This window comes from Mytilus galloprovincialis, chromosome 4 (assembly GCF_965363235.1).
Source record: "Mytilus galloprovincialis chromosome 4, xbMytGall1.hap1.1, whole genome shotgun sequence".
NCBI lineage: Eukaryota > Metazoa > Mollusca > Bivalvia > Mytilida > Mytilidae > Mytilus > Mytilus galloprovincialis.
Genome location: NC_134841.1, coordinates 34,420,555 through 34,448,027, shown reverse-complemented (window position 1 = coordinate 34,448,027; position 27,473 = coordinate 34,420,555). Strand labels below are relative to the sequence as shown.

Below are 27,473 nucleotides of genomic sequence, written 5' to 3'. Positions count from 1 at the left end.
ATATTTTTGTTTTCGTAACAGCCTCATCTGTTTAGTATTAATGACAATCATTACGCTCTTGATTACGCTGCACCTTTAGTGAAAAGCGGGAAAGAGTATAACAGGCATGTACTAAAAGGTGGAGTGGAATGGAGTGGTGGAGCGGAGTGCTGGAGTGGAGTGCTGGAGTGTTGGAGTGCTGCCTGGAGTGTTGGGAGTGCTGGAGTTTTCGACAAGTCACGGAGTAAAAACATGGATTTAGGAAATTAAATCAAATTATAAGATATTTTACCTATAAATATCATAGAATAAATGTTTCAACAGCATACAAAAAAAAAATAAGATTAATGTCATATGATAGATTTCTATAATTTAGGGGTAAGTTTCAGCAATTTTACCTTAGTTAACAACATTCTGATGAAATTATTTTAAAGACAAGACACTGAAGTTCAAAAACATGATTTAACTAAACAACCATTCCATCTTACTTTCATAGCTGGAATAATAAGAAAATGATTCGGCTGTTGACAATCATTTTCAGATTAACAATGAAATGTTCCAAATGATCTTGTGTTAAAAAGATATGATCACAGAATGTATTTAAGTCCAAGATCTAAAATCTTGAAACAATCTTTCTTCGCAAAACACATATTTTCATTTAAATGTTGACCGTGCAATAAAAAGGGATCCTCAGTTTGAATTCAAAGATGTTTGAATCCATAATGAAATAAAGCAAGGATGTCAGATGAGCATTTGCTTTTACTAGAATCGCTTTGAATGCAACATTAAATGTTCAGGACACTAGATAAAGTCTTCGTTTTACAATCAAATGTGTTGAAAATGTTTTTTTCATTGTATACTTCTATCTGTCTTGTTTTCATAATATGCAGAACATATAATGTGTGGTTTTTACTGATTTAATATCTGTTTATTTTATCAAATTGCTAAAAAAAACATTTCTCATTTATTAAAGCTATTTGGTTTCAGAGGATATAGTAATGACAGTTTTATGGGTTCTCTGGACAGGCGATGGTGGCTAGATCTAATTTTAATTGGAAGAAACACACTATTTTAAATAGTACATTCATTAAATTAACATGCAAGATAAAATCAAAGTGAAAATGTTGATTGACAATTTTATTTTATTATATCATAGTCAATTGATAACAAAAAATATTAATAATTTTAAATTTTAGAACTAACAAACTAGCCCAAAAGTTCCAACGGAACTTATCAACCAGTCACAAAGTTCCATTTGGAGATTTAATAAAAAGTAAAAGCGTAACATATTATCTTTGAAAGTTTTCAAAGGGGAAAAAAGATACTAGCCACAAAAGTCAAACGGAACTTATCAACTAGTCACAAAGTTCCTCTTTGTCAAATAAGTTTATAAAGGAACTAACAAACTAGTCAAAATTACCAACAGAACTTATTAAAGAGTCAGACAGCTACATTCAGAGAGTTGGCTAAAAAAATGGAAGAACATATCAACAATGAATTTTTAAAAAACGCAGCGCAGAGACTAAAAGACCCTAGCCACAAATGCCTAACGGGACCTATCAAATAGCTACAAAGTTCCTCCTTCATCGGCGAATTAGCCCAAATTGGAAATAGCAAACTAGCTTAAAATGTTCATGAAACTTAAACGCAATGTTTATTTCCACCAATCAATAATCAAGTGTGAATTTGGATGGCGTCACTTTTACCGCTCTATAGAGTTATGCATAAACAGCACAAATCAAACAGCGATTTCGGGTTTAAATTAGTTGTGTTGCATCATTTCAATGCTTCAAATGTCTAAACACAAGGTTGTGTCTTTTTTGTGTTAGACATGTAGAGAAATTTTGTTAGGTTTGAGCTGACAAAAGTGCTAACAGTTCGAAGTATCACTATATCCGGATGTTGACTTGGAGTTTGATTATAATATACTCGAGAAAAGGAGGGGCACTTCCTATGTAATGAGTGGTAGGGATGAGCCGCTGGAATAGGTCACTATTTCATGCTCCATGATGTATGAAAAGGGTGATAAATTCAGATTAAATTTATCACTAGGTTGATGATATCACTTGCTTGATTAAATCATAAGTATCTGAAACTATGATCGTAAATGTATCAGCTATTTGTCAAACCAATTAATCTCTGTGTATTCCAATGTAGTATTTTTACTGATGCTAGTTATAGATGCTATAAATATTGTTTGTTGAAATTTCTTCACAATGTAAGATATATAAAAGGGGCAAATAGAGGAAAGTGTTTAAGAATTTATTGAAAAAAGCAATGCATTGCAAGCCCCTACCAAAGACAATTTATCTCAATACTAATGTACCAGAGGTCTGTTTTTGTTACTTGATATATGACAAGGTACATTTTTGAACATATGTGACTAGCCACGACATATCCAGGCTTATGGAGGTAGAACGTCATTGTGAGAAAAACGCCGGTAACTATATGTGACTAGCCACTTCCAGGCTTAGGAGGGTACATTGTCTAAAATTTGCTTTTTTTTTTATATTTATATAATCTAGAATATTCCGAAACAAAACTCTCTGTCATGTTATTATGACATATTTGTTTTAATAGCAATGAAACGAGTCATTTCGGATACCGGTATGAAAATGAGACTGTTCTATGACGACTTTTATTTATTGAAGGCACGAATTTATAAAATACAAAATTATTGTATTTATTGGCTCTTAGTAATGTTCAATAACGTATTTGAATAAAACTTCAAAGACTTTTTACTACAATACAAACAATTCTTAGCTCTATTTTAGAACATGTAATTTAAACTTGTTGAAATGAAGTTAGTTTAAAATTTGTCTATGTAAGCTTTAATTTTAAATAGCATGTTTCTCTATTTTCATACAAATTCATAATATCTAATAAAATTAATAGATTTAGCTAACAAAGACCTTATATTTCAATAAGGTAACTTTATTTGTTACTGGAAAATTGTTTTAATGTTAATTAGGCTTAAATTAAAAATTGTTTGCTTTCCCCTCTCTGTGATTAAAGTAAGATAACTCTGGTCAATTTTCCTAACATTCAATCATTATGGGAAGATGATATAGTACATATTTGTTTTAATAGCAATGAAACGAGTCATTTCGGATACCGGTATGAAAATGAGACTGTTCTATGACGACTTTTATTTATTGAAGGCACGAATTTATAAAATACAAAATTATTGTATTTATTGGCTCCTAGTAATGTTCAATAACGTATTTGAATAAAACTTCAAAGACTTTTTACTACAATACAAACAATTCTTAGCTCTATTTTAGAACATGTAATTTAAACTTTTTGAAATGAAGTTAGTTTAAAATTTGTCTATGTAAGCTTTAATTTTAGTTTAAATTTAAATTCATCATGCATGACTTGTCTCTAAACATAGTATGCGACGCGTAACCGTTTATAAGTAGGTGTTCTCATATATGCATTTGATACGTTGCATTTATTATGAATATATTTCTCACTCCATTTATGAAAGAAAATTTATAAAGCAGAGCATTGTTTTTTTTTGTCGCTCAATTTTAGAACATGTAATTAGACAATATACGTATAGTGTCTTGAAATATGAAATTTATTTGTATGAGGCTTAGAAACGGGAAAATGCGAGGTTCTACCGAGCATTTTCCCGTTTCGTGCCGAATACAAATAAATTTCATATTTCAAGACACTATACGTATATTGTTTTTATACTGAAATCGATAGAAAAATAAAAAAATAATAAAAATATGAAACAAATATTATTAAAAAAAAAGTGTTTGGAATTTCCCCCCTGGGGTACCATTTTGGGGTATTTCCCTATGAGCGTAGTCTAGGCGGTAAGCATTGACAATTTAAGGAATTAGAAATGGAAAATGAATTTAATTAATAACATTTGATAAACATGGTATATAAATTACCAATTTGAAGACATAACAGGTTTAAATTCATAAAAGTTTGACCATTGTTACTACACGTTGTCATGGTTGTGACGTGACGTTGTAAGTAGGCGGGGCTTATAGGTGAGTTGAGGTCATTGACGTATAAAGCTAACGTTTATACGTATAGCTTTATCTGTATAGTAAAATAGCTGATTGCAGTATAATTTAAACTTGTTGAAATGAAGTAAGGTTTAAAATTTGTCAAAGTAAGCTTTAAGAATTCCTTTTTTTAATTTAGATTTATTATGCATGTCTCTATACTTAGTATGCGACGCGTAACAGTTTATAAGTAGCTGTGTTCTCTTATATGCATTTTATACGGTGCATTTGTTATGGATATATTTAAGATTTCATTTATGAAAGGAAAATTATAGAGCAGAAATTTGATTATTTTTTTTGTATCAATTTAAAATGTAGATTCAAATATTTTTCACTTCAAACGATAGAGTAAAACATCTTCAAAACTTATATAGATGATGTATAGTTCGGCGTCCGCAAAAAAGAAGCCAAGGAAAGTGTTTATCTCTTCTTCACAAATACGTATTTCATTGAATCTCGATATTTATCATGTTTATAATTTTTCTAACAATGACGTTCTACCTCCATAATCCTGAAAATGTCATGGCGGGTCACATATATGAAAAGGGGGAATCTGATGTCTCAGCTGCTCACCCCTACAGATAAGGTTAAGTCTGCATTATATTTTGACTTACATCTAGAGATAAAAAAAGAAAAAAAAAGAGGGACGAAAGATACCAAAGGGACAGTCAAAATCAGAAATCAAAAACAAACTGACAACGCCATGGCTAAAAATGAAAAAGACAAACAGACAAACGATAGTACACATTAGTAAAATTGCGGGTGGGTTTGCAACAATACTTTACAACAAAAGAAATGGTTTCAGGCTCCCAATGTGGACTTTCCATTTCTTTGTATCAAATTCCATCAGCGGATATATTTCTAGTCGTCGTAACCACAGGCCCGTTCTCCTGTTCCCCGAATGTGACCTACCGATCTAGATTTATCACCGGTTGTGTACTTACATGAGCAATACGACTGATGCCTTATAGTAGCATGATCTACTAACCTTTCCGGGGCACCTGAGATCACCCCTGTTTTTTTGGTAGGGTTTGTCTTGCTTAATGTTAAGTTTTCTATGTCGTGTTTTTATACGACCGCAAAAATTGAAAATGTGTTGGTCGTATATTGGTATGACGTTGGCGTCGTCCGAAGATATTTGGTTTTCGCACTATTACTTTAGTAAAAGTTAATAGAAATCTATGAAATTTAAACACAAGGTTTATGACCATAAAAGGAAGGTCGGATTGATTTTTGGGAGTTTTGGTTCCAACAGTTTAGGAATAAGGGGCAAAAAAGGTCCCAAATAAGCATTTTTCTTGGTTTTTGCCCAATAACTTTATTATAAGTAAACAGAAATTTATGAAATTTTAACATAAGGTTTATGCTCACAAAAGAAAGGTTGGGATTGATTTTGGGCAACAGTTTAGGAATTAGGTGCAAAAAAAGGTCCCAAATAAGCATTTTTCTTGGTTTTTGCACAATAACTTTAGTAAAAGTGAATAGAACTCTATGAAATTTTTACACAAGGTTTATGACCACAAAAAGAGGGTTGGGGTTGAATTTTGGAGTATTGAACCCAACAGTTTAGGAATTAGGGGCCGAAAGTGTCCAAAATTAAACTTTGTTTGATTTCATCAAAAAATGAATTATTGGGTTTTTTTTTGATATGCCAAATCTAACCGTGTATTAAGCATCCTAATGTTTGGTCCGTACCTATTATCAGGTTATCTGCATGTTGATATCGTAAAATATCAGCTGAGAGACATAATATGAAGCTTTTTGTCGAGTGAGCGTAGCGAACGAGATCAAAAAGCCTTCATATAATGTCAAGCAGCTGATATTTTACAATATCAATATGCAGATAATCTGATAATCGATTTATCGGGCTATATTTGCGTGTTTCAGAAGTGTTTTCTTTGTTTCACCAGCACACAAAAGATGACTTGATCGGGTCAAAGTTATTAACGTCGGTTCAAACATTATGACGTCGCTGATATGTCCGGGTCAAAGTTATTAATTGTCAACGTATTTGATGTCACAAAGACATGATACGGAATAATATTAAGAGCTGAACAGAGTGATATAGACAGTGGGACGACCGATAATGTTTTCAAATTGGTCTACATTAAGGTCCAAAGGGTCCAAAATTAAACTTAGTTTGATTTTAACAAAAATTGAATTTTTGGGGTTCTTTGATATGCTAAATCAAAACATGTACTTAGATTTTTTGATTATGGTCCCAGTTTTCAAGTTGGTCTAAATCGGGGTCCAAAATTAAACTTTGTTTGATTTCAACAACAATTGAATATATTGGGTTCTTCAATATGCTGAATTTAACCATGTGTTTAGATTTTTAATAATTAGGCCATGTTATCAAATTGGTCGACATTGAGGTTTAAAGGGTCTAAAATTGAACATTACTTGATTTCATCAAAAATTGAATTTTTGGGGTTCTATGATATGCTGAATCTAACCATGTATTTAGATTTTGGATATTGGACCATAATAGGTAAATGTCCAATTTAAAATTTTTAAGTTTTTAAGTTTAAGTTCTTAGACCACATGCATTCTTTGTCAGAAACCTATGTTGTGTCAACTATTTAATCACAATCCAAATTCAGAGCTGTATCAAGCTTAAATGTTGCGTCCATACTTGCGGAGCATCTGGATTTTTTATATTATAACTGTTGTTTGTCTTTGTCTTTTTTTGCCATGGCTTTGTTGACACTTATGAGTTTCTATGTCTCTTTGGTATTCTCTGCTTCTCCTTTACAAGGCATGCGTGTTTAAGGCTATGATTTAGAGCTTATAAAGATATAAAGATTTTTAGAAGTCATCTTGGGCCATAACGAATTGATTTTTTTGTTGCTTTTGTTCCATATCATAAAGTAGCATCTAATAGTGTAATAAATAAAATTTGTAACGGAAAAAAAATGTCGTAACTACAATCCCGTTTCCTTTTCACGAATGTGATTAACTGTACTAGACTATTATTAAATCGGGATTGCGATCACATGAGCAACACGACGGCTGTAACATATGGAGCAGGATTTGTTTACCCTTCCGGAGCACTTGAGATCACCCCAGTTTTTTGTTGGGTTCGTATTGCTTAGTCCTTTGTTTTCTATGTTGTATTTTGTGTACTATTATTTGTCCGTTTGTATTTTTTCTTTTTTAACCATTGCGTTGTCAGTTTATTTTCGATCTATGAGTTTGGCTGTCTCTTTGGTATCTGTCGCATCTCATTTATAGGAACGATTTTATCGGGTAAAATCGCTCAACGAAATCAGCTGCCTGTAACTGACTATCCTAGTTTCACTTTTTTCCGCTGACATTCGTAGTACAAATGTAATCCTTGAACATGTTGAGCGCATGCGCAATCCATTTGCAACAAAGGTAAGATTGTAGGTCACATTAATACGGATTCAAGTGAGATTGAATTATTGACTTGGGGCAAATTATGCAACAGCGATGTCCTTGAGTTTAGTTTGATAGCATTGAACCAAAGTAAGTGGTAAAAGAGAAATATCATTCTATTTTTATGTTGGAAACAAATAGAAAACACAGGTTCATGCTTGTCTAAATTGCAGCTAACAACATTCAAGTTAAATGCTTTCATTATCATTTTTAACCATGTATAAATGTTTCATGCCGTATTCTTTAAGAATTGTCTTCCATCGTTCATGCAGTTCAGCTTTTGATGTGTTCCAGTATTTCCAAAGAAGAGGTTTATACCTTTCGATGAAAGATAATATGTATTTGTTACCAGGGTCCATTGTGAGAGTATACTCTGACACAACTACAACATGTGATATTCTACAACAGATTAATATCCTCAGAATATCGATTTCTGAAGCTGTAAGTTTTCTTTCTGTAAGATATCCTGCTATGATGTGCCCTCCTGAATCTAGTGGGTCCATACATTTACACTCCGTAGACATGTGTGCTATCAAAATTGCTAAGTCAGTTATTGTGTAACTGTTATGCATGTCCAAGAAGTCAATTATACCTATAACATCGCAATGTCGTGTTTCCTGTGGAACGCTGGATTGACCCTCCTTGAGCAGAATGTTACTTTCATTAAGGTCACCGTGAATAAGTACTGAAAAACGACAAAATATATTTTAATTCAATGCAAAAAGTCAGTCCTTTGAGTTTTATTTATTCGTTCTTTCATTAATGTAACGTATGATGTCCGTTTGTTTTGCTCACACATTGCTATCAGTATAATGGACTTTAATACGATTGACATACAAGTGAGAGTTTAGCTACTTTTAAAAACCAGGTTTAATCCATCATTGTTTTACATATAGAAAAGCCTGTGCCATATGTCAAGATTATAACAGTTCTCTATTCATTAAATGTGTTTGAACTTTTGATATTATCTTTTTTACGATAATTTCCGTTTCGAATTTTCCTTGGAGATCAGTATTTTTTGTTATTTTTCTTTTTTCTAAATCTATAGACTTCTACATGATCAGACAATTTCGACGTCAGGTGGCATATATGGTTAACTGACACATTTGAATAGTTAAAACAGGAACTCCTTGTTAATTTTTGGCTTCCGCATAATTTTGTGAGCACGTTTTTATAGTAATTATACGCGATTATTTCGTGCAGACCTGTTTTTATAAATGTAAGATAAAAACCCATTTCGTTGTATTCTATAATGGTCATAAATAAACTGTTCACAAAACTTGAATATCAAAAATACTTTTTTCTGTCTCAGATATAGATGTATTTGGAAAAACCTTTCAAAATGTTGAATCATCAATGTTGCTCAACTTCAAATTTTATTAAGCTTTTTTATCGTGTTTGATTCAACTGCATTTTTTTGTAGACGAAACGAGGGTCAAAATGGTTAGTCTGGTATTTATAATGAGTTCATCTAATATTTAGAGCTTTTGTAGGAAAAATGATATTTTACTGAAGTATATATGATATACGCCAAATAATTAGAAATAATACAGTTGATTAAGTATATTGTAACGTTTAGAGATAACCATGAAAACATTGGAATGCTATGCAATGGGCGTTAAGAAGATAAATTGATTTAAATATTTTTAAAGTTAACTGATTCTGGTCTATTTTTTTTTATTTTCGATTGTTTTTTATCAGAATGGAGAAGTAATAAAGTCTAGGGACGTTACAATGCATTAAAAAGGTTCTTTTCCTTTTTTGGGTACATTAATATCATAATCGTAAATGTTACGTGTCAATGTATGAAAGAAAAAACTCTGATGGAGTTAATAAATGTTGTTTTTGAATTTTTGCCAGATATTCGGAATCCTCTGTTTTTATCTATGCTGTGCCTTAAAAACAACCTGGTAACCACTACTATCTTTCCATAATTTCATATTTTGAAACAGAGTAGCGAATACTTAAAATCATTTTACCTTTCCTTAACTGACACAACACTGGTTTCACTTCTTCGATAAATTCTTTTATGATAACATTTACAATTTGTGCATCTTCCTTGCTTTTCATAGCAAACACGAAATCTAAAATTCGGGGACATTCTGCTAAATTCCATCGGAAATTCCTTTCTGTTAGAAAAGCATCATCAAAATCCTGAAAAATAAATAATTAAATTTACTTAAATAGCTTTAAATATGTTCATACATTATTTTTCTGTTATATGTCCATCCATTTCCCATTCTTTCCTGAAGTGCACTTTTCAGTTTAATGAAGCATAAAAATAGATGCCATCTTCTTAACAAAGTAATATATATCAAATGAGGAGTTTTGTTTTTGTTAAATCACATTGACGAAATCATCAACAGCAATTGTAAAAGCAAAATTGTTAAGCAACAGAAGACCTACAAATAAGCCATCATGGTAAAATAATCAGTTTAACTCGTAAAAAAATTATTTCTCTTGACAATGTTTTACAATTTTTACAAAAACATAATAGATAGAAACAGAAATAACAAAAATGTTAAGCAAAGAAGATTTACAAGTAAACATCATGACCTAAATTGTAAATTGACATCATAATTACAGGAGCTATTGTCTTTGAACGATGTTTTTTTTTCCATTTTATTTTGCAGAAACCATAAAAGATAGCGAAATTGTAAATGTGGATGATGTCCATAAATAAGATTTACCAACAAATCAGCATACCCCAAATTGTCAACCGACTCATACATTAAGTTTATGTTTAAAGCTGTGTTTTACTATGATATATTTCTGCTTTCTTTCTGGTAACACATCGTACATGTAGTTATATTTAGTATCGTACTTGTAGTTATATTTAGTATCGTACATGTAGTTATATTTAGTATCGTACATGCAGTTATATTTTGTTTCTTCTTACTACATTTGTATAAACTTCAAGATTTACCTGTATTTTTTTTAAATCGTTTTTTTTTCTAAGTGAATATTTTCGAAGGGTTGAATATTTTGCAGTGGTGACTTGCCATGGCATTGTTTGAACTTAAAATTGAGAATGGAAATGGGGAATGTGCCAAAGAGACAACAACCCGACCATAGAAAAAAAACAACAGCAGAAGGTCACCAACAGGTCTTCAATGTAGCGAGAAATTCCCGTTCCCGGAGGCGTCCTTCAGCTGGCCCCTAAACAAATATATACTAGTTCAGTGATAATGAACGCCATACTAATTTCCAAATTGTACACAAGAAACTAAAATTAAAATAATACAAGACTAACAAAGGCCAGAGGCTCCTGACTTGGGACAGGCGCAAAAATGCGGTGGGGTTAAACATGTTTGTGAGATCTCAACCCTCCCCCTATACCTCTAGCCAATGTAGAAAAGTAAACGCATAACAATACGCACATTAAAATTCAGTCCAAGAGAAGTCCGAGTCTGATGTCAGAAGATGTAACCAAAGAAAATAAACAAAATGACAATAATACATAAATAACAACAGACTACTAGCAGTTAACTGACATGCCAGCTCCAGACTTCAATTAAACTGACTGAAAGATTATGATTTCATTATATGAACATCAGGCACATCCTTCCCGTTAGGGGTTTAGTATCATACCATCATAACATATATGAGAAGAACATAACCCGTGTCATGCCAACAACTGGTTTTTGAATAAATGTGTTTAGTTCCGATGCAAAGACCCTATAAGTGAATCAATATTAACGCCAAAATATGCAATCTTTAATGACCTGACAACAGTATCGTAACTATATCCCTTCTTAATAAGTCTATTCAAAGGTTTTGTTAGTTTTTGAGGTGAATACTGACACCTTTGTGCTTTATAAAGAATATTTCCATAAAAAATTGGATGTGAAATACCTGAACGTATAAGAAGTCTGCATGTTGAGCTATATTTACGAATGATGTTCTTATACCAATGATAAAATTTAGTAAATGTTTTGACTAGTTTGTGATATCGAAAACCCTGGTGTAATAATTTTTCAGTAATACATAAATTTCTCTCGTTAAAATCTACAACATTGTTACATACACGAGCGAATCGTACAAGTTGAGATATATAAACACCGTAAGATGGTGACAAGGGAACGTCACCATTTAAAAATGGATAATTAACGATAGGAAATGAAAAATCAACTCTTTTATCATAAATTTTAGTATTCAGCTTTCTGTTAGTGATATAGATATCAAGATCATTTTTGTTTGCTTTTTGGCCTTGAATGTGTGTCCCTAATATTTTATTAACTGTGCATTTGCAGACAGATATCGCAGATCAAATTTATTCGTTTATAGTGTATTAATGTACGTTTTTTGATTGAGTTAAGCCTGCTAATTGATATTTTACCGTGCGTTTTTCTATGTTGTTATGTTATGCTATTGTTTCGGAAATAGGGAGAAGGTTTTGATCCATTAAAACGTTTAATCCCGCTGCAAAGGTTTGCACCTGTCCTAAGTCAGGAATCTCATGTACAGTAGTTTATGTAATTTATACGTGTTTCTCGTTTCTCGCTTTTTTCTAATTTTATATAGATTAGACCGTTGGTTTTCCCGTTTGAATGGTTTTACACTAGTAATTTTGGGGCCCTTTAGGTAGCAATAAACAGTTAGGAAAAAATATTAAAATTTGCCCTCATAAATTTTACCATCCCCTTTTCATTGCTTTTTTGCAATACTAAGCTTACTGTTTGTGTCATATATGTGCATATGTATGTAATCAGAATCTTCCATAGATTTTATATCCAGTATATAAAATGGTAAAATATAATTTCTTTGGGGTGTATCCATGGCAACAATCTGCACTTATTTGCTGTAAAATATTGCAAAAAGGGGGGAAAAGATGTCACATATTTCCCCAAAATTTGGCTAAAAGTAGAATTTCAATCGCTTGCAGTAATACCTTTTCTGAAACTGTGTACATATAGCATTCAGTAGATCCAATGAAAATCATATGTCTTTCGTCTCATTTTTTTGTAAAATTGTGTCAAAAACTTCGTGTAGAAAAAAAGTGTTTGTAAACATTACATTAATTTCTGGACCGATGGCCGGTCAAGCTATGAAAATACGGATTGTCAAACAGAAAATAGCCCATAAAACATGTTAAAAACAATCTTGATGCTCTTATAAACCATCTTTGAAGGCTAAATTAGTACTCAGCTGTCTAAAAATGAATTTTATTACACACTAACTTTCCTGTTTGAAAAATCCACAGGGGCCATAATGCGAAACTAAACTCCTAACTGTGTATTGCTACCTTAATAGTAAATATTTTTTTCGAATTATCCCTTTTTACTAATTTTCTGTGTTCTGCTAGCTTAAACGAGTAAAATGGCCTTTTATTTTTGAAAATTGGTTGAGTAATGAATATTTTATGAAGGTTAGCAGTTGACACTGAAACGCGACAAAAATTGATTTAAAGAAAAATGCCAAGTCAAAGTGTAAAATCTTGTTTCTACCTTAATTTTTGGCCAAATCTTTAAAACTATACCTTTTTTGTCAGTTTTTTTAGTTGAAAATCTTAATAAGATATCTGATGATGCAAAATTGTACAAAATTTAGCAATTTCAAGCATGAAAATGTTAATCTTTATGTTTATTGCATACCTAAGCCTTGATTAAAAAACTTGGTAGTAGGGAATTAATTTCCTACATCTGATTCAACTATACATTTAATATATGCCAAAATGTAACATGAAATCTTGATAAAAATAATAATTTGATATATTCGCAAGAAAAAAACAAACGCGTTCAATTCTTAGGCTACTACATGCACCCCAATCCTTCAGAAGCAACGGTTAAGCCATTAGAGTACATATATAAGCCTTGTGTCAAAATGTCTAATTTTGGTTGCTAAGGACTGTAAACAATAAAATTGACATGTATTGTCATTCTTAAAGACTTAATTCCCTCAGAAGTTGATTTAGAATCTAAATATCAATAGATTTGTGGTATGAAAAGTCTTAAATTATACAATTCTGAGCTTGGTAAGTATGCCATAAGGTAGCAATAAACAGTTAGGAAAAAATATTAAAATTTGCCCTCATAAATTTTACCATCCCCTTTTCATTGCTTTTTTTGCAATACTAAGCTTACTGTTTGTGTCATATATGTGCATATGTATGTAATCAGAATCTTCCATAGATTTTATATCCAGTATATAAAATGGTAAAATATAATTTCTTTGGGGTGTATCCATGGCAACAATCTGCACTTATTTGCTGTAAAATATTGCAAAAAGGGGGGAAAAGATGTCACATATTTCCCCAAAATTTGGCTAAAAGTAGAATTTCAATCGCTTGCAGTAATACCTTTTCTGAAACTGTGTACATATAGCATTCAGTAGATCCAATGAAAATCATATGTCTTTCGTCTCATTTTTTTGTAAAATTGTGTCAAAAACTTCGTGTAGAAAAAAAGTGTTCGTAAACATTACATTAATTTCTGGACCGATGGCCGGTCAAGCTATGAAAATACGGATTGTCAAACAGAAAATAGCCCATAAAACATGTTAAAAACAATCTTGATGCTCTTATAAACCATCTTTGAAGGCTAAATTAGTACTCAGCTGTCTAAAAATGAATTTTATTACACACTAACTTTCCTGTTTGAAAAATCCACAGGGGCCATAATGCGAAACTAAACTCCTAACTGTGTATTGCTACCTTATAGCTTGTTGTTCGAGTGAGCCAAGGCTCCGTGTTGAAGGCCGTACATTGACTTATAATGGTTTACTTTTTTTTTAAATTGTTATTTGGATGGAGAGTTGTCTCATTGGCACTCACACCACATCTTCCTTTATCTATGTAGTTATATTTAGTATCGTATTTGTAGTTATATTTAGTATCGGACATGTAGTTATATTTAGTATCGTACATGTAGTTATATTTAGTATCATTCATACCTCTAGAGCAACTTGTAATCTACCAACAAACTTCCCTATGTTGAATAATGTTGCTGGAACATAGGGCTTAGAAATAGCTATATCTCCTTCCATGTACTTCAACATATAGAAAATGTATGGGCCGTCAACTTCTATAAAACAATGTGGTTGTGAGAAATAGAAATATTTGTTGATCCTTTTTGTAAGTCAATTCATAATGTATATATTTGGTTTTGAAAACATGGGGTTTTGCTTTTCGGATGAAGGTAGATCCGGAAAAGCGCATCGGATGCACCAATATTATTTAGTGTTCTATACATTTTAACGCGATACTAATACAAGAAAACGGATGTTTGAATAAAAATAATAAACGGGTCTTGTAGTAGTTCTTTGTTCTTTAAGGGGACGTTTGAGCGCTCACAAACATGTTTAACATTGCAAAAAAGGGTGTGTAGATATCACATATTTCATATGTATCAACGTTCGGCCTTCAACAATAAGCAAAGCCCATATCATATAGTCAACTGTAAAAGGCCCCGAAATGACAATGTCAAATAATTCAGACGAGAAAACAAACGGCCTAATTTATGTACAAATAAATTAACGAAAAACAAGTACATAACACATAAACAAACGACAACCACTGAATTGCAGGCTCCTGACTTGGGACAGACACACACGTTCAGAATGTGTTAGCGGGAAACAGACCCTCCCCTAACCTGGGACAGTGGTATAACATTACAACATCAGAACGAACTATAAAAATCAGTTGATAAAGGCTTAACTCAGTGGATGGATAAAAATACAAATACTGTCAACATTTGAAGTAAAACAAGAGTAAACCATTTGATTGACTGGTTCGATTTACACAAACTCAATCTTATAAGGTAAAAACGATTATAAACATATTTTCAAATATTTTTGTAAACAATATAATATCAAACAGACATAGAAAAATTAAATTGCACGAGTTCGCTTTTTATTTACATTTTTATGTATGTTTATGTCGGGATATATGACCGTCGGTAGTCTTCGGAGGTCTCCTCGATAATTAATAAGATGACATCTCGACCTAAGTAAATACACACGAAATGGTGATACATGTTCATGAAATTTGAAAATTAATTGTTTTAGGTTCTTTATAGATAAGTTTTATGTTTTAGTATGCTTTAAATCAAATATGAGAATTTTAGTCAAATCAATGAACAAGACAGTTATTGCTCCTTTTAAATAAAATAAAACATTGTGTTACAATTTTTTATTACTTACTGTCTTTTATAAGATTATATCTAAGGTTACCTTTAGAATCCTTAGTTACTCCTTGTAGTGACCACATTTTTCCTTCAACATTCTGTACAAATTCCTGCCCAGGGAATTTCTTCATCCGCAGATGTTTTAAGACTGCATGCTGTGCTTCTGTAATAATGAGAATTATTATACATCATATTTCGTATTGTTCAACTTTTATATCGTGTTTATTTGTCCCATGCAAAATATAATGACGTGGGGGTGGGGTGGGGGTGGGGGGTTTATGACCTTTATTTCCCATGAAGGTCTTGCACTGTCGGTGAATTGTGTTGTTCTATTTTCTCTGTTTTTTTTTTTTTTTTGTTGTTGTTAAGGACGTCTTGTTCATCTACAATGATCGAGGCTATTATCAACACTGAGATTGTGGTAGGAAAACAAAATACGAATAACTATAATGATCATACAGATATATGGGAATAAATAATTTGATAAACTAAGAAACGATTACAAAATTAATATGAAATCCTCTTATTTAGGAATGATAATTCCCGAAAAGATACATTAACGAGTGTACAAAACGCTCATATTTATTTAAATATACAGACATGAATCGTTTTTCATTTGTCATTTCGGTGTCTTTATAGCTGACTATGCGGTATGGGTTTTGCTCATCGTTGAAGGCCAGTTAGTGTCTGTGTCGTGTTAGTCTCTTGTGGAGAGTTGTCTCATTAGCAATCATACCAAATCTTTTTAATATGTGTACTGAAAAGTAAAAGATTTATCAATTACCATTTAAAAATGTACAGTCCAATTAAAATAATTGACTTGCATCATATCTTGACTTACATCCAGGAATTGATGTTTGAAGGTGGTTGGTACAAAATTAAGACTATGTCAGCTTCCAAATTGTGAACTTTCCCTTTTTATGTAACAACATTCAAGCAGCATCTCGTATGGAATATTTAGCTCACAGTTGAAACTTTATGCCAGACCTTGCATTTCCTTTAATGACTTCTTGACAGATGGTTGTTTCTTAAAAGTGAGCTATTCAAACAAATGGTTTGAATGCAAGTGGTATAATTGAAGTCATCCTTTCCTTAAAGACACCATTACGATTTTTTTTCCGTTGTAGAATTTTTGTTTCAATTGTGACGACGGGTAAGTCACAATTGTCGTAACCACAACCCCCTCCTCTTTTCCTCACTTAATAAGACTTAAACGAGTTTTTTACTTAATACTAGCAACACGATGGGTGCCACATGTGGAACAGGATCTGTATACACTTCAGGAGCACCTGTGATCATCTTCAATTTTGGTGTAGTTCGTGTTGCACAGTTTTCAGTTTTCTTTGCTGTGTAGTGTAAATTGTTATTTGTCTTTTTGTTGTTTTTTTCTTTTTTTTACCATGGCATTGTAAGTTGTTCTTATTAGTTCGAATATCTTGTTGGTACCTTTTGCCTCATTTGGCAAAAAAATACTGAATATCTGCAATTAGTCATACATTATATCTTTTTAATCTATTGATCTTCTTCTTTTTCTAGTACTTAAATGTTATATATTGTACAGTGTAGACCAGCAAGATGATAAAATATTAATGTACACACCTTAAATGTAAATGTTAATATTTTTATTACCTATCAAACCTGGTATCTTGGAATCTTCCAAGTTCAGAACCTTCAGAACATAGCCTGTTTTGTTGAAATCTTTAATATAGGCATTTTTTATAACAGAGTCTACGGTGATGTGATAGTTCCTGTCATCAAAACTATTTAATTCCTCAAATTTCAAAACATTCATACCATAAAACTTCAACGCAAAATCACTGATAAAATTGTTTGGAATTAATGGCTTATTTTCTTGGTTTGGTTTAAACAGTGATTTGGATTTATCAGCGTCTAATTCATTAAGTTGGTCTTCAATGCTACTTTTGTTTTGACTTTGGCTTGGTGCTCCGTCCAACATTTTTGACTGAGAGTCTGCAAATCAATTGTAAGTATATGGCAATGAATTCTAAATAAATTCACAATACAAAAGGAAAATAGATGTGGAATATTTCTGTGTATGTAAAAATGAATTATATAAAAATAGTAGAACTGTGAGATTTTGCTAACTTAAATGATACACCCACATTTAGTTTTAGTTATCAGAAAATTGAAGAGATATAAATTTAAAAACCCATTACTCGGAAAAGGATGTTCACGTAGAACTAGATAAAAAAAATCAGGAAGCTAATGTTTGTAGTTTTTATGAAAAGCGTGTCAAAAATTTCATAAATGGATTGTATGAGTTGGAATAATATTTAAGTATTTGATTAACGGGAAGTAAATCAGTAATGAATCTGAACCTACATCACATGGTATTGTATAATGCTATGAAGCCCGATGACAACTTTCAGAACTGTTCTATTCGTATTTTCTTGGAAAAAATAGGATGAAAAAATTCATACGAGTCAATAATATTTAGAAAATTCAAGTATCCGGTAAAGATGGGATTCACTAGATTTAAAAAAAAAATACATTTTGCTATTTGCCAGTGTTTCAAGATTTTGCTCGTAACATATAAACAAAGTTAAGGTGCAAGTGCGGATAACTTATTCTAACCGTAGCTGTAGTTAGGAAAACCTGTCCAATTTTTGGGTTCTTTGATGCTCTTTATCTTCGTACTTTACAAGGCGATTTTACTTTTTTATTTGAGCGTCATTTATCATAAATGATGAGTCTGTTGTAGATAAAACACGGGACTGACGTGTAAAATTTTAAGCCGGTTTACATTTTTTGATAATTTCTTAGAAATGAACAATACTTTTTTATTAGATCCTGCATGTTATTGTAAAAAAATGTGTTTTTATTTATTTCATCAAAACACATGTTCGTCCCGATAATAATAAACAATCTCACACAAATGTTGGATGGTCGTAAGAAAGGAAAAAGAGAAAAAGATTGAAAGAAACTAAATGTATTTTTGAAGCACAACAAAAGTTAACGAAAACATTTGAAACGTGTCAGTCCATTCATCCCTATAAAGTACGTTTGCTTTTCTCAATACACTATTATATCGTGTGTGAATTCAGCCTTTATATCACCTCTGCAAGACGCTTACATGCAATCATACATTTTTTTCTTATCATTGCTGAAAGTTCACATTATAATCATGTGGATAGATAAATGCGAAACGTGTAGACACATAAAATGTATAATCTGATATATAAGTAACCTGTGAAAATGTTCTACAAAATACCAATTGCTTTTGAGCATTTCCATATGCTCAAGTCAATGGGTGTTTCGGATAAGCGAGATTTCTGAAATAAGAATGTTGGAAGGCAGCATTTATTAAAATGAACTGAATGCAATAATGTATTTAGACATATTTCTTTTTTTTAGAATTACAATAGTTATTTAATCATCTTGGTTTGGACAAGAAGAATAAATAATTGAGTTATCATCGTGTAACATAAGGAGAGAAACTAAATTATGTTATCCGAATTTGGATAGAATACATAATACACATTACCAAGGAATAATTACTGTTCTTATCCAAATTCGCATAAGAAGAATACATGACCTACCGCACAGAGTTAAGTATGCAATGGGACGATCCTTATCCAGATTAGGATAAGAAGAACACATGAACTACCACAGAGTTAAGTATGCAATGTGACTAGTACTAGTATATCTATATTCAATATAAAGTCGTCTTGATCGTTATCCGAATTCGGATAAGAAAAAATACAAATTGTACATAGAAGTTTTTATGATTTTCTTTTCCGATTTAAAGGTACCAAAAAAAATGTGTATATCAAGCAGCCTTATTATGAAAGACTTAGAGTATACATTGATTTTCTTATCCTAATTCGTAAATAATGTGCTTGATGATTTATTGTTGTTCAAGTTGTTTTACGTCCAGTGGGAAATATTTCATGTACATGCAAATTTGAAAGCAAATTATTAACGGCCCATTGTGTTCTACAAGTATTTCATTTGTCTTTGGTAAAGGCGAGTATGTTAGACTGCAGTAGAAAAAATACCCTCTATAAACATGCCATCAAAAGGAACAAAAAGGACCTCTACACTGATTGTTGCGTTTTTTAATAAAAGTTTTGGCAGTGCTATTATTCTCATTATACATCAGAATTTATTGTTACACCAAATCGATGCGACTAGTTCGTATATGGTTAGCCACGTATGATTCTTTAGCCATGAATCTGCTTCATTTGGAAGTTAGTGTTTTGCCAGTAAACAAATTAGATATTTTTGAAAGTTTTAATATGTCACCAAATAGATAATTAAAGCCGTAACGTAAAGTAAGAGATGCAGATCCAGGATTTGAAAAGGAGGGGGGTTGTCGTTTCCCCTACCTAGAAAAAGTTTGGAGTTGAATAGGTAAAAAAAATGTAGATGATGCAACAGTATATGAAGTATCTTAATAAGGTGGAGGTGATGCCCCTCCCTGAAATCCCCCTCGAAGTGAAAAGAGTTCTTAAAGTAGATATGAGCACACTTTTTTTTTTTATTGAGTTTTGAATTTGCTTGTCTTTCTGCGTGTTTTCAAACATCACGATTCGACCGAATCTAGTATTGTTAAGATGATCAGTACATTCTTTATTTCTATGATTATATGTAAAAGCTGAAAAAAAAATCTGTAAAAAATGAAAATATTTGTGACCAAATCAAAACCTGAAAAATTTGTTTATAAAAGATAATTCTGTAACCTGACTGTCAACTCGTTGTTATATACATTTAGCATCTGATTACTTAATGACGTTGTATGTTGCTATTTAAATCTTGTTTACATATTTTATTTACGCTTTACTTGTGTATAAAAATTATACATGTTATATATATAAACATATTCTTTACCTTTTGTAAACGAAAACACAATATGTTTAATTAATTTCCAAGTTAGACAAGAACAAGACTCGATCACAAACTTTTTCCTGATTCATATACACATGTACAGATAAAGTACTCTGACGTAACTTTCCTTGTATTTTGGTGACCTAAGGTTGAATGACTTCTTATATTTTTGTTTTCGTAACAGCCTCATCTGTTTAGTATTAATGACAATCATTACGCTCTTGATTACGCTGCACCTTTAGTGAAAAGCGGGAAAGAGTATAACAGGCATGTACTAAAAGGTGGAGTGGAATGGAGTGGTGGAGCGGAGTGCTGGAGTGGAGTGCTGGAGTGGAGTGCTGGAGTGTTGGAGTGCTGCCTGGAGTGTTGGGAGTGCTGGAGTTTTTGACAAGTCACGGAGTAAAAACATGGATTTAGGAAATTAAATCAAATTATAAGATATTTTACCTATAAATATCATAGAATAAATGTTTCAACAGCATACAAAAAAAAAATAAGATTAATGTCACATGATAGATTTCTATAATTTAGGGGTAAGTTTCAGCAATTTTACCTTAGTTAACAACATTCTGATGAAATTATTTTAAAGACAAGACACTGAAGTTCAAAAACATGATTTAACTAAACAACCATTCCATCTTACTTTCATAGCTGGAATAATAAGAAAATGATTCGGCTGTTGACAATCATTTTCAGATTAACAATGAAATGTTTCAAATGATCTTGTGTTAAAAAGATATGATCACAGAATGTATTTAAGTCCAAGATCTAAAATCTTGAAACAATCTTTCTTCGCAAAACACATATTTTCATTTAAATGTTGACCGTGCAAGAAAAAAGGATCCTCAGTTTGAATTCAAAGATGTTTGAATCCATAATGAAATAAAGCAAGGTTTGTCAGATGAGCATTTGCTTTTACTAGAATCGCTTTGAATGCAACATTAAATGTTCAGGACACTAGATAAAGTCTTCATTTTACAATCAAATGTGTTGAAAATGTTTTTTTCATTGTATACTTCTATCTGTCTTGTTTTCATAATATGCAGAACATATAATGTGTGGTTTTTACTGATTTAATATCTGTTTATTTTATCAAATTGCTAAAAAAACATTTCTCATTTATTAAAGCTATTTGGTTTCAGAGGATATAGTAATGACAGTTTTATGGGTTCTCTGGACAGGCGATGGTGGCTAGATCTAATTTTAATTGGAAGAAACACACTATTTTAAATAGTACATTCATTAAATTAACATGCAAGATAAAATCAAAGTGAAAATGTTGATTGACAATTTTATTTTATTATATCATAGTCAATTGATAACAAAAAATATCATTAATTTTAAATTTTAGAACTAACAAACTAGCCCAAAAGTTCCAACGGAACTTATCAACCAGTCACAAAGTTCCATTTGGAGATTTGATAAAAAGTAAAAGCGTAACATATTATCTTTGAAAGTTTTCAAAGGGGAAAAAAGATACTAGCCACAAAAGTCAAACGGAACTTATCAACTAGTCACAAAGTTCCTCTTTGTCAAATAAGTTTATAAAGGAACTAACAAACTAGTCAAAATTACCAACAGAACTTATTAAAGAGTCAGACAGCTACATTCAGAGAGTTGGCTAAAAAAATGGAAGAACATATCAACAATGAATTTTTAAAAAAACGGAGCGCAGAGACTAAAAGACCCTAGCCACAAATGCCTAACGGGACCTATCAAATAGCTACAAAGTTCCTCCGTCATCGGCGAATTAGCCCAAATTGGAAATAGCAAACTAGCTTAAAATGTTCAAACGGAACTTATAAACTAGTCACAAAGTTCCTCTTTGTCAAACAAGTCTATAAAAGAACTAACATATTTCCATTGTATTTATTCAATATCTTTTTAAATACAATGAGTTATTATTAAAGCATGGTCGGCACACGTTCACTTTTCAGTAACACATTTTAATTTTCATTTGATATACACAACTATGATGTACATATTGTCCAACTAGTTGTTTGTTACGGTGGAACTTTCCAACTAGTTGGTTTTATACCAAGTGTAATAAATAGTTATTATGATATGCTGGAATAAATTGACTATCTGATTTGTTCCGGAACGATGTAACTAGTTGTTTTGTTCCGGCCAGAATTTTTCAATTAGCTACATTGTTCCGGGAATTTTCAACTAGCTACTTTTTTCCGGAACTTTTCAACTGCACTCGGAATAAAACAACTAGTTGGAAAGTTCCATCGGAACGAAATAACTAGTTGAAAAGTTCCGCCGGAACAAAGTAACTGGCTGTTACACGTACGCGTGCCCTAGAATTAGTTACCATTCTCTAACTGAAATTAAGTTTGCCTCATCCAAATGTTATGAAACTTAAACGCAATGTTTATTTCCACCAATCAATAATCAAGTGTGAATTTGGATGGCGTCACTTTTACCGCTCTATAGAGTTATGCATAAACAGCACAAATCAAACAGCGATTTCTGGTTTAAATTAGTTGTGTTGCATCATTTCAATGCTTCAAATGTCTTAACTCAAGGCTGTGTCTTTTTTGTGTTAGACATGTAGAGAAATTTTGTTAGGTTTGAGCTGACAAAAGTGCTAACAGTTCGAAGTATCACTATATCCGGATGTTGACTTGGAGTTTGATTATAATATACTCGAGAAAAGGAGGGGCACTTCCTATGTAATGAGTGGTAGGGATGAGCCGCTGGAATAGGTCACTATTTCAATCTCCATGATGTATGAAAAGGGTGATAAATTCAGATTAAATTTATCACTAGGTTGATGATATCACTTGCTTGATTAAATCATAAGTATCTGAAATTATGATCGTAAATGTATCAGCTATTTGTCAAACCAATTAATCTCTGTGTATTCCAATGTAGTATTTTTACTGATGCTAGTTATAGATGCTATAAATATTGTTTGTTGAAATTTCTTCACAATGTAAGATATATAAAAGGGGCAAATAGAGGAAAGTGTTTAAGAATTCATTGAAAAAAGCAATGCATTGCAAGCCCCTACCAAAGACAATTTATCTCAATACTAATGTACCAGAGGTCTGTTTTTGTTACTTGATATATGACAAGGTACATTTTTGAACATATGTGACCAGCCACGACATATCCAGGCTTATGGAGGTAGAACGTCATTGTGAGAAAAACGCCGGTAACTATATGTGACTAGCCACTTCCAGGCTTAGGAGGGTACATTGTCTAAAATTTGCTTTTTTTTTATATTTATATAATCTAGAATATTCCGAAACAAAACTCTCTGTCATGTTATTATGACATATTTGTTTTAATAGCAATGAAACGAGTCATTTCGGATACCGGTATGAAAATGAGACTGTTCTATGACGACTTTTATTTATTGAAGGCACGAATTTATAAAATACAAAATTATTGTATTTATTGGCTCTTAGTAATGTTCAATAACGTATTTGAATAAAACTTCAAAGACTTAAATTTACTACAATACAAACAATTCTTAGCTCTATTTTAGAACATGTAATTTAAACTTGTTGAAATGAAGTTAGTTTAAAATTTGTCTATGTAAGCTTTAATTTTAAATAGCATGTTTCTCTATTTTCATACAAATTCATAATATCTAATAAAATTAATAGATTTAGCTAACAAAGACCTTATATTTCAATAAGGTAACTTTATTTGTTACTGGAAAATTGTTTTAATGTTAATTAGGCTTAAATTAAAAATTGTTTGCTTTCCCCTCTCTGTGATTAAAGTAAGATAACTCTGGTCAATTTTCCTAACATTCAATCATTATGGGAAGATGATATAGTTCTGTTTTCATTTATAGTCTTTTTCAGAAAAGTTCTAATTGTTTTGGGTAGGTCTCAATTACAATTTTACATTCTAGCATTCGGCATCAGTTAGAAGCTTCTGGAATAAAGTGGTGGCTATGGTGTACTGTTTTGTATTTGTTCGTATGTGTGTTTGTGTTAGGCGTTATTACACTTCTTTCATGTATTTGTCTTAAGGGATCGAGTAAAGCAGATAAGTTACATCAGCTTTCTGCTTCATTCTAGTTCTGGCATAATGGTATACACCATATCGATCTTAGAAACAAATGCCTTTACCAGTAGAAGGCAAATGCTGTTGGGTCTTTTTTTATGCATACCAAAACTCAAAACAGTGTATTCTTGACAGCACAATTAATGTTTTTCACCGGCATATTGTACCTCAAATTTAAAGTAGGAAAAAGGTGGGTTTTTTTTATAATTTCCAGGATATGGCTTTAATAGAGAGCAATTTCATGAATACTTGGCAGATGCTTTTTCTGTGACATAGTCACTTGTTTCAGAATATTTCCACTATTTACCTTAATGGTATATTAAGGTATAATAATTACATTAGATGTATGTTTCATTATAATACTTTATTCTGATTGGCTAACTGCACATCACGTGTTATTCCTTAAGCAATTGCATTACTCAATAAAACTTACCATTCATGATAACACGTGATCCCACAATAAAGTGCACAGTTGAATTAAACAAAAATAATATAAAATTCGTGTTTTCATGATCATAGCTAAAAAAGTATAAGTAATTACACGTATCGAATGCTTAATTGTTTAAATTCATAGGGTTATAAAAGCGTTGACCGTGCGCACATTATTAGAATGAAGCGCTTCCGCGCTTTAAACAAAATATACTTTGGTCAACGCTCTCAGAGAGTTAGTGATGATGAAGGCAAATTTGACCTTGCTTAATTTGACGTATACAATCGGTCTAAATGCATTCAGATAACAAAAATATATTTATAAGATAACAAAATAATTCTTTATATTGGTATATATTAATTTTAAACATTTCAAAACAAATTAAAGAAATTATAGATATACATAAATGTCTTTGACAAACTTATGAAAAATGCGAGTATCTAGTACATTACAGATTTTGTAATGATTTTAAATTCAATAAAAAAAAAACTATATGTATAAGCAAGGATTTGTATAGTAAGACTTACTATACAAATCCTTGGTATAAGATAAATTTATAACCCTGTTCAAGGTAGACAATCAACATACTGACTTTATGAAATTGAACATAGACTCATAGTTCAAAGGAATATAACTCTTGTATACAAATGACACATCAATCGAATTATTTAGCTGCGAATTTGTCCGCTACCTTCAAGGACGATTCTAGATTATCAATATAACCACAAGTTGTTCATCTATAGATACTGACGACTATTGAATGCTAACCACAGTAAAGAATATTTGTTTGAAATTTTTTAACACTTACTCAGAAAAATGCTCGAACTGCTTGATTTTCAAAGCTCATAATTAACGTGTTTACATACTGATATAATATGGTTGTTAAACATTACAAACCTGTAATCGTATAAGACGCTATACACCTCGTGTGCTTGCATTAACTTATCCAAAAATATATTTATTTCATGCCTAAATATTTCGACATGTTGTTTACGTTTTATAAATTTTAGAATTCTAATTGTGTCACAAATTCCGGTTAAGATTTGACTAAATACCAATATCCTGATATCGTCAGGTAAATATACTACTTTAAATTTAGATTCATCATGCATGACTTGTCTCTAAACATAGTATGCGACGCGTAACCGTTTATAAGTAGGTGTTCTCATATATGCATTTGATACGTTGCATTTATTATGAATATATTTCTCACTCCATTTATGAAAGAAAATTTATAAAGCAGAGCATTGTTTTTTTTTTTTTTTTTTTTTGTCGCTCAATTTTAGAACATGTAATTTAAACTTGTTGAAATGAAGTAAGGTTTAAAATTTGTCAAAGTAAGCTTTAAGAATTCCTTTTTTTAATTTAGATTTATTATGCATGTCTCTATACTTAGTATGCGACGCGTAACAGTTTATAAGTAGCTGTGTTCTCTTATATGCATTTTATACGGTGCATTTGTTATGGATATATTTAAGATTTCATTTATGAAAGGAAAATTATAGAGCAGAAATTTGATTATTTTTTTTGTATCAATTTAAAATGTAGATTCAAATATTTTTCACTTCAAACGATAGAGTAAAACATCTTCAAAACTTATATAGATGATGTATAGTTCGGCGTCCGCAAAAAAGAAGCCAAGGAAAGTGTTTATCTCTTCTTCACAAATACGTATTTCATTGAATCTCGATATTTATCATGTTTATAATTTTTCTAACAATGACGTTCTACCTCCATAATCCTGAAAATGTCATGGCGGGTCACATATATGAAAAGGGGGAATCTGATGTCTCAGCTGCTCACCCCTACAGATAAGGTTAAGTCTGCATTATATTTTGACTTACATCTAGAGATAAAAAAAAAAAAAAAAGAGGGACGAAAGATACCAAAGGGACAGTCAAAATCAGAAATCTAAAACAAACTGACAACGCCATGGCTAAAAATGAAAAAGACAAACAGACAAACGATAGTACACATTAGTAAAATTGCGGTTGGGTTTGCAACAATACTTTACAACAAAAGAAATGGTTTCAGGCTCCCAATGTGGACTTTCCATTTCTTTGTATCAAATTCCATCAGCGGATATATTTCTAGTCGTCGTAACCACAGGCCCGTTCTCCTGTTCCCCGAATGTGACCTACCGATCTAGATTTATCACCGGTTGTGTACTTACATGAGCAATACGACTGATGCCTTATAGTAGCATGATCTACTAACCTTTCCGGGGCACCTGAGATCACCCCTGTTTTTTTGGTAGGGTTTGTCTTGCTTAATGTTAAGTTTTCTATGTCGTGTTTTTATACGACCGCAAAAATTGAAAATGTGTTGGTCGTATATTGGTATGACGTTGGCGTCGTCCGAAGACATTTGGTTTTCGCACTATTACTTTAGTAAAAGTTAATAGAAATCTATGAAATTTAAACACAAGGTTTATGACCATAAAAGGAAGGTCGGATTGATTTTTGGGAGTTTTGGTTCTAACAGTTTAGGAATAAGGGGCAAAAAAGGTCCCAAATAAGCATTTTTCTTGGTTTTTGCCCAATAACTTTATTATAAGTAAACAGAAATTTATGAAATTTTAACATAAGGTTTATGCTCACAAAAGAAAGGTTGGGATTGATTTTGGGAGTTTTGGTC

The 27,473-nt window shown here is 31.7% G+C and overlaps 1 protein-coding gene across 4 annotated transcripts; it reads right to left on the bottom strand.

The window, feature by feature from the left end:
* Window positions 1-7,515: 7,515 nt before the first annotated feature.
* On the bottom strand, window positions 7,516-25,887 carry LOC143071964 (hydroxylysine kinase-like). Of its 4 annotated transcripts, none has more exons than XM_076246684.1 (6): window positions 25,734-25,887; window positions 17,159-17,500; window positions 15,576-15,692; window positions 14,298-14,428; window positions 9,386-9,560; window positions 7,516-8,091 (listed from the first exon to the last, which is right to left on the bottom strand). In XM_076246684.1, the coding sequence occupies exons 2-6, from the start codon at window positions 17,484-17,486 to the stop codon at window positions 7,595-7,597; spliced, it is 1,248 nt and encodes a 415-aa protein (XP_076102799.1). In that variant the 5' UTR covers window positions 17,487-17,500; window positions 25,734-25,887; the 3' UTR covers window positions 7,516-7,594. The 4 variants fall into 4 exon arrangements, with proteins under 4 accessions (XP_076102799.1, XP_076102800.1, XP_076102798.1 ...); XM_076246685.1 differs by lacking the exon at window positions 25,734-25,887 and adding an exon at window positions 20,381-20,540; XM_076246683.1 differs by lacking the exon at window positions 25,734-25,887 and adding an exon at window positions 19,090-19,162.
* Window positions 25,888-27,473: the final 1,586 nt, after the last annotated feature.

Coding starts and splice junctions, on each gene's coding strand:
- LOC143071964 (XM_076246683.1), bottom strand. CDS start 19,150: ATGTGTTCTTCTTATCCTAATCTGGATAAGGATCGTCCCATTGCATAC. Junction 15,693..17,158: donor CAAGATACCAGGTTTGATAG/GTAATAAAAATA, acceptor TCATTATTACAG/AAGCACAGCATGCAGTCTTA. Junction 8,092..9,385: donor GTTGTGTCAGTTAAGGAAAG/GTAAAATGATTT, acceptor GTCGTTTTTCAG/TACTTATTCACGGTGACCTT.